This window comes from Python bivittatus, unplaced genomic scaffold (assembly GCF_059951505.1).
Source record: "Python bivittatus isolate LINGU-HERP-01145 unplaced genomic scaffold, Pbiv_v1 ctg000480_np1212, whole genome shotgun sequence".
Taxonomy (NCBI): Eukaryota; Metazoa; Chordata; class Lepidosauria; order Squamata; family Pythonidae; genus Python; species Python bivittatus.
In genome coordinates, this window is record NW_028277075.1 from 105,296,823 (window position 1) to 105,310,971 (window position 14,149).

General features: G+C 39.6%; 1 protein-coding gene across 3 annotated transcripts in view; it reads left to right on the forward strand.

Annotated features, from left to right (window-relative positions):
- Positions 1-14,149, forward strand: part of XIRP2 (xin actin binding repeat containing 2) — a 115,861-nt gene that overhangs the window by 56,056 nt on the left and 45,656 nt on the right. For all 3 annotated transcript variants that reach the window (XM_088146696.1, XM_088146698.1, XM_088146697.1), the window contains exon 3: positions 7,152-7,259. In XM_088146696.1, coding sequence (XP_088002822.1) covers positions 7,152-7,259 — 108 coding nt within the window. The remainder of the gene's footprint in view (positions 1-7,151; positions 7,260-14,149) is intronic.

The following is a 14,149-nucleotide window of genomic DNA, read 5'->3' on the forward strand; positions in this document are numbered from 1 at the left end:
GGGCAAGGATTATCAGGGAACTAGAAAAATAGTCTTATGAAGACAGGCTGAAGGAGTATGTTTACCCCTGAGAAAAGGTGGCAGAAGGGGCATGATAACACTCTTCAAATGAGTGAAAGGGTATCACATAGAAAGTCAAGATCTCTTTTCTCAAGTTCAGAGTGCAGGACATGGAGTAAGGGATTCCAGCTGCAAGAAGACATATTCCAACTGAATATTAGAAAAAGCTTTCTAATAGAACTCTTGGATAGTGGAACAAATTACACAGAGAAGAGTGGGCTTGCCTTCATGAGATGTGTTAAAGTGGAAGCTAGAAGGCTATCTACCTGGGATTTTTTGTATATATTTGGATTCCTGCACTGAACAGCGGGTTAGATTGAGTGGCCTAAACAGCCCTTTCCCACTCTGTGATTCTGTGATGCATTGACTAGACCCAGCGATTCAATTCAAAGGGATGATTTGATTAGATTGAAGCTTCAAATCAAAAGTATGCTTAACCCTAGCTGCTTGTTCAGTTAGCTCAACTTTACTTCCTCTTTTGGTGCTTTTTTGTGATATATAAAGCAGAAGGAGTTATGTTTACATTTCTTTGCAAATTTCTGTATTATCTGTAGTTATTGATACTTTGACATGAGTTCAGGAGAATTTCTTCAAAACATTTTCAATATATTTTCGATGGGTGAGGTTAATATGTGTATATTTTATTACATTTTACCTTGTGTTATAATTGTATTTTGTTTTGTTTTTAACATTAAGATTATATGCATGCATGCTTAGGCCTTTTTTTAAGTAAAATATCCTTATATTCTTTAAAGAAAGGCAGCTTATTTAATTTCTTTAGTTATTTATGTGGTATATCTCTGTACTGCTTCCCTTATAGTCTCATATTGAAGCTTTTAAAAATAAAAAAATTATTAAAACTGGATAATAAAAATTAATAGATTAAGACAACACAACAAACATATTCATTAAAGGAATGGGGATGGGGCAGAAGAAGGAAAAGGAAAAAACAATGCACGCATAGCTTCTTATTATTGTATGCAAAAAGTGAGAGATCTTCAATAGGCACCTAAATTATGTGACTGAAAGTACCATGTGAATTGCAGTAGTATGAACATTTCAGAGTGCGTAGAGAAAGCAGCCTGCAAATGTCTACGATAATGACATTCTGTCATTCAGTCATGGTATAAGCAGCATGAACTTAGTATGTAATATGAGGATCTTAACAATCCACCGAGTCTGTCAGGTATTCTGTTTCCAAGTTGTAAGATAAAACAGAATACACTGTAATAGTATAAAGGTGAGATTACCAAGACATGGGCTGCTATAACTAGCCAGTTCTGTGTGGAAAAGGACGTTGTTAGAGCAACTGAAAATGGCAACTGGCATTCCTGAACACAGAGGACACACAGGCACCCAATGATAATGATTCTAGGATTACCCCAAAACTACATATGCATCCTTTCAGAGTGCAACTCTATTTAGAACAGACAGTTTCTCCGGTTCCCATAGTTGGGAACCACCTATTCACAAGCTCCCTGTTCTGTCAACATTCAAATTCCATTTATTGGCCCTCATCCACTACATTTCTGAGTCTGGACACTAAATTAGAACGTGCATTCTCTCTCCTGGTTCAGATATTAGGAAGAAGTAGAACCATCTCCAGTGACTTCATAAATATGTTAAATAGCACTGAGGACAAAATTGTACCTTGTGCAGAAATACAGTTACCTAACACTATTCTACAGAACCATTCCTGAAATTCAGAATAGAACCACCATAACACAACGTCCACAGGATCAAGCTGCTACAGCCACTGAGAAATCAGTCAGGATCAATAATCATATCCCCTCTGTCTCTATCTTGCAGGACAACTGTCAGGATGACACAGATCAGTTTGTTCCAACCTAAACCTAAACCTAAACCCAGACTCAGGATCAAGATAATCATTGTTCTCCATTAATGTTTGCAGTTGCAGACAACATCTTCTCAAGCACTTGCTAGAGAAGACACAGGAGGGATATTCATTACTGGGTATTATTAGTATGTTGCTCTAGAAAGCTGGGCAATTATAAGGGTCTTGTCCATGGTCTCAAAAGATGAAAAGGATGCCTTATCTTTAGATGAGGTGGCCCACTATTTCAGTATCAAAGGCAACATTCAAAAGTGATATGAAGGTGTGTGAGTTTATCCTCAAAGTGCCTCCAAAAATCTGTCACAGGAGGTCTTTAAGGACTCCAACTTTGAGTTTCTGGGACAAATGACAGTAACTATCATTTGTCCCAGAATGACATAAGAGTAATTGGATGGTTATTCAGAGATGCAGTGGGGGTCACAAAGGGTTATTGTATCAATGGCCCATTCTATTTCCTCATTTAGTAGGTTAACAAGGGCCTCAACAGAATCACCAGCTTTGGCTTCTACAAATTCCTTTAGAGTCTATGAGAATCTGAGGGTAGATCATCCTAATCAGTCTACTTGAAAGACAGGAAATAAAGCTGTGGGACTAAAATTCATCAGGTGGTGGTCTGATAATGGTGACAGCAAAGCAACTCTAATACCTGGGCTACCACCAGTCCACACGCCACAGCAAGAAATAAATGAAGGGCATGCCTTATCTTCTGCATAGGTCCATATACACAGGGAGGTCTGTTATAAAACGGTGAAACTGCAGACTGTTTCTACTAGGAGAGCCAACAACACATCTGAGAGTACTTCAGTCAGGCTATTTGGCAGAAGGCTGGATGGTATGTCCAAAGTGTCCTTGGAGGGTCCTGTTAATCCAGTGGCAGAAAGGTAGCCTGTGCCAGTTCAAAGAGGGTTTCTGTTGAATGAAGTCATATTTCTGTGAACCCCAGTAATTCTCAGCCTGCCTCTCAACCTGGCTTGACGCTGCACTGGAAAACTAGGTGGACAGAGATGAGGCAAAACATCACCTACCTGGATCTCATGACACACATCAGATCTGCTTCCTCACGCTCAATCCAATCACAGTTTTTGAGGGAAAGGGGTGTGGGAAAGCATGTTTCTACTTCGTTTTCTAGAACTTGTTTTCCCAATATGTTTTTGAGATAGTTTCCCAAATTCAGAGCTCCAAAGTCCCTGCGTGAACTCATATTTGCCCAAAACATGTTCCACAAAATCCCTCGATTCATTCTGCAGGTATATTCCCTTGTTTTCCCAGAAGCCAATAAGCACAGTGGAAGATTTGCAATATGTGTGTTTATCTGTTTTTCACAGCTTTAAACTACAAGAATGATAGCAGCACGTGTATAGATCTTTCGCACCGGCGTGGGAAGAGTGAAATACACATTCACCCACCACACTTGAACAATAGTGTATATGAAACAAAAGGAATGTATATATTTACGTGCAAACTCTATTTTACATGCAATGCAGCTTAGGAGGAGCTATTTTGGTTGGAGGAGCAAACGGTGGGGGTTATTTTTCTATTCCAGTTCTCCCAATTGCAACTGTTATATAAATGTTTGGAGAAGAAAATTGCTCAGCGGGGAAAGCATTTTCTCACCACCTGCTTTTCTTCAGAAATAGCACTTCTTTGTGTGTAGTGTGTCCCAAGCTGAGTATGCATGCCCAATAACACAATCCCAGATAAAATGCTGAATTCAGTATAATTGAATATTCATCAGTCATGAAACGGCAAGCATAGTTAGATGAGGTCAAAAATATGACTTGATGATTAGTAATTTTCATATTTATGTTTTCTCTCTGAGCAATCAGATCATGATGATCTCTTGGCACGCTGTTCTATCCATGCACCTTTTTCTGCCTTAACTTACCTTTGATGGCGAAGGTTGTAAAAGGTGACCATCCCTTGTCATAACCAGCCAACCATTTCCTGGAACGTCCCAGCTTAGAGGGAAAACAGAGGTTGACTCAGTAGAAGGACTCTTCTCAAAGAGGGGGGCGTGTTTTTCCTAAAAATGTCAAAGAACAATTCCATCTTCCTGCCCTAAGCAGCTGCTGCATTGACAGCACAGCCACTTTAGGCTGCTGAAGGATTGTTCCTCTTGCAATGACAGCTGCTGTAGGTAACCTTTTTAACTAGTACGGTTACAGCAAGTAGCTTCCATTTCTACTGTATTTATTTATGGTATTTTACAAGGCTTATGAGCCACTCCAAATGAAGCCAGCTCTGAGTGGCATATCGTTCTCATTCTTCATAATTCAGATTAAAACAATTCATTAACAATTGTGTGTGTGTGTGTGTGCGCGCGCGCATGCATCTTCGAGTCAGTGTTGACTCCTGGTGACTACCTGGACTAGTCCCTGCAGTTTCTTGGTGAAGGTTTTTGGAAGGTTTTCGGACACTAGGCCAAGGTCCCCCAGCTGGCTTCATGCCTAAGGCAGGACTATAACTCACAGTCTCCCAGTTTTTAGCCTGATGCTTTAACCTCTACACCAAGCTAGTTCTCAATTAACAATATAAGCACTAACAGTCCAGTAAATCCATATGAAAGGAAAAAAGGGGGGAATAGCACAATCTAGCCTCAAATCAAAACACCATTCCTCACCTTCATAACATTCCAGTACTTGGGGCTGTTGAAACAGCCATATTTTAATGGGCTTCCTAAAAGTCAGGAGGGAAGGGGCTGTTTCAATGTCTGTGCCAAGCTGTTCCAGAGAAAGGGGTGCTATAACTGGAAAAACAGAGTTTTGTGGTCCCTGAGAGAAGGTACTTGGGGCAAACAGGCCCTGTTTAATCTTATTGAACAGACAGATATGATTGAGAGAAGGTAGCTCTGGACAACCAGAAGCCCTGACAACCAGGACTTTGATTGAAACTGGTTTCCAATGTGAAAAAGCTTAATCCCCTGCAAGGTTCTAGGGATCCATTTTGTCCCTTACAAACCCTCCAACCCATCCAAATAAATGTCTTGAAGAGTTTGACCTCACTCCTTCCAGGGGTGGTCTGGGGCCACAAAAGCAAAACTGAAGGATTGCTTTTGGCCGGTGGGCCAAACCTTGCTGTGCCCTTGAGGACAGCCCCCTCTTTTGCAGCCCAGCTGCAATAACAGGAAAGAGGGCATTGAGATCTTACTCAAACATGGCCACACAGAGGCAAAGCACAACTAGAGGGAAACATGGAGAGCAGTACTGGTGGCTAATTATTACTGTGGAGGTACCTGAGAGCCAGTTTGGGGTAGTGGTTAGGGCATCAGGCTAGAAACCAGGACATAGTGAGTTCTGGTCCTGCCTTCGGCATGAAGCCAGCTGGGTAACTTTGGGCCAGTCACTCTCTCTCAGCTCTAGGAAGGAGGCGATGGCAAACCACCTCTGAAAATTCCATCAAGAAAACTTCAGGGCCTAGTCCAGGCAGTTGCCAGGAGTCAAAAACTGACTTGAAGGCAGGTGCCAGCGCGCGCGTGCACACAGACACAATCTGATGGTTCACTCTTTTACCCCCTCTTAAAAGTATGAAAAATAACAGCACTCCATTCAAGTTGAAGGAAGCAAAGTAAGATGAATAGGCAATGGGAAAAGTCTAAAAGATTATGATTAGTCACCACTGAGGTTGTCAGGAGCAAGTAGCACTGTGGACCAGGTAGAGAAGATCCAGAGGGAGGCTTTTAATGTTCTTGCCTGATTCCCAGTCTCTAATTTGTTACCAAACCTAGGCTTTTAAATCATGTGAGGTTCACAGTGTCAGCATATGATTTTTTTTTTTCTAAAACACAAAAGTGCAGTCCACATTGTTACACTAATCCTCAGCATTATAGAAGAGGCCTCTGAGACTGCCTGTGTTGGTTTTGAAAAGAGATTAATTCACAGTTGTATAACAGTGGAATCTCTTCCTAGTCTCTGAGCACCTGATGGTATAAAGCAGTTAATGGTCTTGAAGAAACACTGGATTAGAAGATGCTGAAGGCTACTGATTGTTAGTACTTCTTTAATCTTTTAAATCAATGAAATAATAATAATATCACTGTAAGCTTCTGCTTAAATCTGGATAATGTATAAGGCATTCATATTTTAAGTATTTTGCTGACATTATTTTCATGAGTTTGCTTTACAATGTTGGCATGACTTATTAAGGTCTGTACATGGCTGGATTGCTGCAGGAATGGAATGAACCAATGCCAAAATATACTTTATATGTAAAGCAAGACAAGTTAAAAACAATTCAGAGCATTGCACACTGGATACTTTGCATTTTTCCTTTCAGATACTTTTAATACTTAATATGTTTCTTAGTTTCTTGGAACAGAAAATATATATATTTTAAATGAAGCATCATAATTTGTAAGAATAGGCAGAAATAAAATATATAATTAAGTAATTCCTAGTTATGAACAGGTACTCCTTGGTTAACAACAGTAATTGGGACCAGAATTTCCATCGCTAAGCAATGTGGTCATAAAGCGCAACATCATGTGATTGTGCTGCTTAGCAACGGCAATCCCAGCAGTCCCTGGTTACCATTGTTAAGGACCATGTGGGTCACTAAGTGAGGACCTCATGTGATGGCGACTTCTGACTTTCTGCCAGTTCCCCATTGACTTTGCTTGTGGGAAGCTGGCAGGACAGGTTGGAAATCACAATCACATGACTGCGGGATACTGTGATGGTCAGAAATATGGGCCAGTTGCCATGTGCCCAGATCATGATCATGTGACTGTGGGGGTGCTGTGTCACTCAGAACTTTGAGGAGCAGTCGTAACTATTGATCATTGTAAGTTTGAATTGTCACTAAATTAGTGGTCATTAAACAAGGACCACCTGTACCCACTTTCCCTGGGAGTACAACCAGTTGAACTCAGAATTGCTATGGAATATTAAAGCTCCTTAACACCTAAGAGAGAGCCAGTTCGGTGCAGTGGTGAAGGCACCAGGCTAGGAACTGGGAAACCATGAGTTTCAGTCCAGTCTGAGGCACGAAGTCAGCTGGGTGACCTTGGGCCAGTCATTCTCTCTCAGCCCTAGGAAGCAGGCAATGGCAAACCACTTCTGAAATCCTGCCAAGAAAACTGCAGGGACTTGCCCAGGCATTCACCAGCTGTCAACGCTGACTCAAAAGCACAAAACAAGACAAAACAAACAAAAACTCACCTTAAGTAGTCAGTTGCTGTTTTTTAAGGGCTTATTTTTGATAGTAAATAAACAGCTTTACTTTGTTGTTTCCCCCACAGGCTCTGGAGGAATCAGAGGCATGCAGAATACCTGGAGGTTTGGCAAGCGTGAAGAACCAATTTGAAAAAGGAGAAGCTCAGTACCAATATCGACAAAAATCTGTACAGGTAAAATGAAGGCCTCCTAAAGTTGTTGTAATGGGGACATCGCAGCCCTGATCTTCTGGAAGGCATCTTATAATGCAAGGCTCTTGCTCTGTCTGTGTCCCATTTTCACTTAGAACTGATGATTATTTCACTTTTTAGGAATACGCTTTTCCTTTATTAGAAGACACATGCATAATTTGAGAACTATGATGCCCGCATGAATTTTTACAAAGATTGCAAAGGTGTTGTTGTAAGAGCAGCCACTTGGCTATGAAAAAATATGAGATTTTTCTCTGGTAAGCTATTTCCTGAAATGTGCACAAATATTGGAAATGTTCTGTTTTGAAAGGCTATTGCACCCGAAGGTACAACAACTGCTCAAATACCAGCCAAAACTCCCACCGTGTAACAACGAAGCAAACACAGATCTGATATATAGTCCAAAATGTATGAAAAGGTGCAACCCATCTTTGGGATATAATTTATCAGACATAATTTATCAATAGTGTTCATTATAATGATTTTGCAAGTGTCATAAATACATCTGAAATGCTTCTCTGTTAAGCAATTTTCTTACATATGTATGAATATTAAATTATGCCTATTGCAAGGTAATTATATCCTTAAATAAATAATCACCACCCAAACCCCTGTCAAAAGTCTCATTGTAGAACAATGATCAAGACATATAACTGATTTACATCCCCCAAAGTTGAAAATCTAAGCCACAACTTCGGGGTTATAATTTACTATAAACTCTACATGGTTTGCATATATATTTCTCTTGAAGCTGTGCAAAGCTTTTCTGTTTGCTCTTTTCTTTGAGATAAACAAAGCTGTAGATTGAAGGTGGCGTAGAAGAATGCAAACGCCACATATTGATAGCTGGCAAATGTTGGTTTAGAAAAATGGTTTATATACTTTATTATTTAATTATCGGATAGTGTCAAAAAGAAGGAAAAGATGGAAAGCATGATATAATCAAAACACTGCTTCTCTCACCGAATTATTTTAGTCTGAAAGTGCAGTACCAGTAAGGCAACCTCTGTGCTCTCAAGGTCACCATATACAAGGTCTCTTCCAGTTATGCCATTCAGCTATTAAAGTCCACAGCCAGACAGTTCACTGCCTTTGGGTATCGACGTGAGCAGGTTTTATTTACATAAAAAGAGGACTACGAACCCAAAGGCAATTCCTCTCCACCTCCAGTGGTACAGAATAGATAAATTATTAAAAACAATACCAGTGAGTGTTTTAAGTTTAATGCTAGAGCTACATGCCAATCAAATAATGGATTTTTACGCTGAGAAATGGGATTAAATTTCACACAATCTACAATGGCAATACTTTGGAAATGCCATATCGCATTCCATTATTATGATATATGGATTTGATGATTAGTTAAATGAATAGGTTATACAAAATATGTGTGTTAAGATGTAGTTTTAGAGTAAGAGATTATTATATGATTTATCAATAGTTGCAGTATAAGAAGTTGGGAGCTATTCTTTTTGTAATTTTTCCTTTCTTCCCTTTTCTTTCCTTTCCATCACTTTTGTATTCTTTATTTCTAACTCTCTTGTTCTCTACTTTTCTCCTTGGTTATTAGTTCTTGTTTGCTTTTATCTTTATGCTTTTTATAACTTAATAAAGTTCTTATATTAAAAAAAAAAAAAAGGAAATGCCATATCACATTCCAGAAGGATGGGTGGAGGAGGTTGCAGATAAAGGGAAGCAGGATGGAAGGCAAGGTTGTAATATATCAACCTTGATAGATTCAAGACCAACCTCTTCAAATACCTGACACACCTTGAAATACCTCAAATTTTGTAGGAGTAGGTCTGAATCCTGACACAGAGTACATATATTATAATGTATTGTGAGTGTGTGAGTGTATTCTGTCAATACTGTAAAAAAAGCGTTACTTTTTAAGCTGGTAGAAACCATACTCCCCATGAGCAAAACTTCACAGATGGGATGTCCACCAGAGGAAAAGGAGAGGGGATTTTAACTGATCCTTCCTTCTCTTCTGCAGTCTCCTATGCCCTCGGAGGAACTGTTTCAGATTACTGTATATCCAGTTGTTTTCATGTGCACATATGAAACCTGAAATGATGTATTCAAAACAAACTGATCTTTTTGCTGAGGAAATGATCACCAGACAGTCACTGCTTGTATTCATTCTTGGGTCTCTGAATGGCCCAATTACCTTTTTGTACTCTCTCATCTTGTTCCCACACATCCATTCATGTCATCTAACAAAATTAATTTTTCCTTGATCACATTCATTCAGAATATTCCCCAAATCATCTTCCCTTATCACCATTCACTGGTGTATAACATATATCATTCATTGTATGTATGACATACAACTTTCATACCAATGAATTCTTACATCATAACTACCTAGATGACATTAATTCATTCTTTCAGACATACATTTTAGTCTTTCCTTTATCATTAGATCTACCCTTTCACTTCCTTGCATAGTCTCATCACTCCATTCCACAAGACAAGATCACCTTCATTCAGATCTATTATCCCTTGCCCCTTTCTTTTAGTTTCACAGACAGCTTATCTATTTTTTTTTTCATTTCATTCATTCATTTGTGCTCTTTACTATTTCACTGTGAGAATTTTGAAATGAACCATTTAGAATATTTTGCTTTGCTTTTTAAATGATCTCCTTATGCCCAGTATGGGACTAAATATTGTGCATGCCACCAGGGCCCCACTGGAAATGGCATCACCATATCAAGTTTCCCCCTCTGTTCTGTTACAGGTAAAATAATTTATTTTTTTTCTGCTGGCAGCAGTCTGTGACAGAGTATACAACTGAGAACATGCAGACTACAGTGATGGATGATACTAAAAATGCAATGCTGTGCTTTAAAGGAGAGAACTTCTGGCAGGATGGCCTTTCAGGATGTTTTTCAATTTTCCAGTCTAGCATACAGCAAAATCAGGCAGGTACTGCTCTAACTACCTTACAAAGGGATTTTTGAACAGGCACGGAAGTAGCATTGTAGGCTGTCAAAAGAGGGGGAATGGGTGAACATTTTATCTCCATAGGTCTGCTAAATATGAACATTCTGAGTGGAAGTCTTCTCAGTAACATTCCCATTGCTGGAAGAAGAAGAAGACTGGATCCAAACCTTAAAATATAAAAAAATATATAACTAAATGATTTAACATGGAATTTAAAGTAGTCACAGAGTAAACCCAAGCAAAATAACTAAAATAGGGCAACAGTAGTTCAAGAACAATATTAAAAAGGACTCCGTTTATTCTGAGTGAATGAGTCCTCACCTTGGCTGAAGAATTCATGACATACATGCCGGGTGAGTCTTGCCCAATTGAGACACTAGTGTTGGAAAGGCCCTTCTTAAAATAGCCACCTGTCACATCCTCCTGGCAGGTGTTATGGATGGATGATTGCAGGGCTGGAAGTTTTACTTTCAAAGTGAAACACACGACAGAAATAGATAGCTACATACTACAAAGGCAGAAGTAGAGTCTGTACTAAAAAGCAAATTCAGGTGAAATCCAAATGGAGAAATGTGGTGTTTCATGCCAGAATTCTTCCAAATTATGTGTATGTTGCACAGAAGCCCTCTGGTTTTAGTGGCTTGTCTTTGCCTTAGACCACTCCTTTCATATTTAAAGAGAGAAGCCCTTGCCAGCTGTAATAACTCAGTGAAGCGTTTTGGTAGCCCTGTAGATTTGATGCACAGTTTCACTGGTGAAAATTGAACATGCCTCAGCAGAGAAACCAGGACTGAGTTATAGAGGTCGTCCCAAATAAGTGTCAATAAAATCTTTATACTAGTCTTTTAGGGTTTGTTAAATATATTTTTATTGATGCTGGACTTCAAGTACTTTGTGCTCTGTTAGCAATTTCTTGATCTCTCCACACTTATCAGAAACAGCTGCAACTTTCAATAGTGTTAAAGAGTATTTCTCCGGTGACTTTTTGACTGAGCAGCCAGAGGATTGATGCAGCCTGGGGAAGTATTGATGCTAGGGTGGGGCCCCTGCTGCGGTTCACTGTCAATGCCAGCTCTTGTGCAGGCGAGCAATGTGGCAGGGCCACAGCACCACCACAAGGGTGTGATGTGCTGAGATGGGGGCTATTTAATTTAGTGCCCACCCTCCTTCTGCGTAGCCCTGTTTTTGGCAAGGGAATTTTTTTCAATCATACTTTGGGAAGGTGATTCAGACAATAGAACAGCATATTCTTAAATTGCAGAAGTTCTCTCTTTATCTCCCTTTTTTGCTGGCCAGATAATTAATCTTGTTGACATTAAAAAAGTAATGAACCCTTAAACATAGGCTCAGAGCTGATAGCGATTGTAATAACAGCATTAGAGAATATTTTAAAGACATTGTGTGACTCTCCCTTACTTGCTCCTTCTTAATGCATATGTTAAAAGTGATCTCTTTCATTGGTAGTCTAATGTAGGCTAGCTATGGGGTAGTCAAATATTCCCCTCTCTCCCTCCCTTTTTAAATGTAGTTCTCCCATTCTCAGAATCACAGCACCAACAACTGTGTCCAACAATTAGTTGTATTAGCAATGCTGATACTTAAAATTTTGTAACTCACCTATTTGTGCTTTGAGTCTAATTTCCTATGAGTCAAGCTCCTCTCCCAGTAACTTATATGGAGAAATTCATACAGCTTTTAGCACTTTATACAGAACTGGTTTGCATTATTCATTTATTTATAAAAGTACATATTATCAATGGCTCAAGGCAGCTTACAAAAATACATATGTGACATATATAAAATTCTAAAATGAAATACTAAAAGTTTTAAATACTAAAAGATTTTAACCTACACTATAATAAGAAAAGGGTCTACCTCAACTCCAACAGCAGTTAACTCTTGCCATGAATTGTGCTGCAGCTCTTACGCTTATTCATGATGGGACAGCAGAAGGTGCCCCACTGAGAACATAAGACTGTGAGGTGGATTGTACAAGAGGAGGTTTGGGCAATTGGTGCTTGAGCAATGCGATGTTTTTTACTCAAAGTGAGTGCTTTTTGAACGGGGCTCAGAAAGCAACTGGTTTTTCATGGGGATGATACGGCACTTCCTAGAGGGCCAAGGGTGACTGCAATTTCTGAACCATCTTCAGTGGCCACCCTATTAAAAGCCACTGCAGTAATCCATGGTCAAGGTTACGAGCAGATGTAGGATGTAGATAAGGGTGCAACTAATTAGTCAACTGAAACTCTGAGGTTAACCCAGTGTTCTTATATGGTTGTCCAGTATTAATGCTAGTTCAGGGAAGACCCCCAGACTGCAAACTTCTCCTTAAGGGCGAGTGCATCCTCGTCCAAAACAGGCATATCAACTGAATCCTGGAATCCGTATTCTGAAATCAGCAACAATTCTGCCTTGTCCATATGGACCTTTAACTTGCTCTCCTCATCCATTCCACTGTTGGGGGACATGTGGAGAATCTCAAATCATCCAACCCTGAATTCACAGAAAATGAGAAGTACAGCTGAGTATCATCAGCTATACAATGCCAGCTAGCTCAAAACATATGGATGATCCTTCCCAAAGGTTTGATATAGACCTTAAATAACATGGGAGACAAGACAGAACCTTGTAGGATACCCTAAGACAACTCCTAAGAAGCTGAGCAAATGTCTTCCCTTATCTCATTATGATCATACCCAAACAGATAAGAATGAAACTACTACAAAGCAGCACTTTCCCAGCTCAAAGGGATACTGTGATTAACAACATCCAAAGCCACCGATAAATCCAGAATTATGAACAGGGTTACATTCCCCCAGTCTTTCTTCTGGTATAGATCATTCATCACAGTGACCCAAGGCAGTCTCTGTGCCAGATCGAGTTATGACTTCAAACTGAAAAACATCTAGATAGTCAGCTAACTCTAAGACATAGTGGTGCTTCAGTCTTCTCCACCAGCTTGGCTAAATGTGAAATATTGGATACTGGCCTGTTTCAGTTGACTGGTTCCAAAGAAACTGTACCTGTTCCAGCAAAGTGTTAATTAGCTAGACAGTCTTTACAGGTCCTTGTAAGTCAAGCTATGGCAGGGTCTAACAAGCAAATAGTGGCATGAAGCAATCCAAGGACCTTATCCACTTTCTTGAGAAACAGGCAATCTGTTGTGATTGTTGCAAGATTTTTTAGGGGCTTCCAACACTATTGCTATTTCTTTTTTATGCCATTTTTAATGTTATGGATTGCAATTGCTTTGGTGGACACGTGGACATATAAATACATTAAATAAACTGCCTCAAACATTGTTAGGTAGTTCATTGAACACCTTGGTACCACCCAAAATGGCCTCAAATTCAATGCAAATCCACTTTTATTTGCAGATAAAGAACCATATGAATTGCTTATGTTGGAGCTCAGGTGAGAGTAGGCCACTGGTCAAGGTCTCCCAGTGCCAGGTCATCTTTCCAATAGCTCTAAAGAATTCCACTGGCCAATTATCCATTGACACAGTAGAAGACCTATGGAAATTTTCTTTTCTGATTGCAATATTAGAAACTTCATGATGGGACCCAAACTGATTCATCTTTAGCCTTGCACTGCAATAAATAACCATCTGTTCTCACACCTTGTTTTCTGCAATTGCTCCATATTCTATGGTGCACTACAGGCTTGACCCAAGGCAGAGGATACCTAGGAACTATCTTACCAAGCACTTCACTTTTCTTAAGTAGGCAGAGCTTTTTGGACCTAGACAATTATTTCACATCTTAACCAGGTCATCGATAGGGTGGTTGGTCAGGTTCAACAAACATCTCCCAAAGCAACTGGAATCCAATCCAGCCAGGTCCGTTACTCTTGGGGGATAGTGGATCAAACTAATCTGATCCTGACTTTTGCAGAGGGAAATTTGCTGTAATACCTTA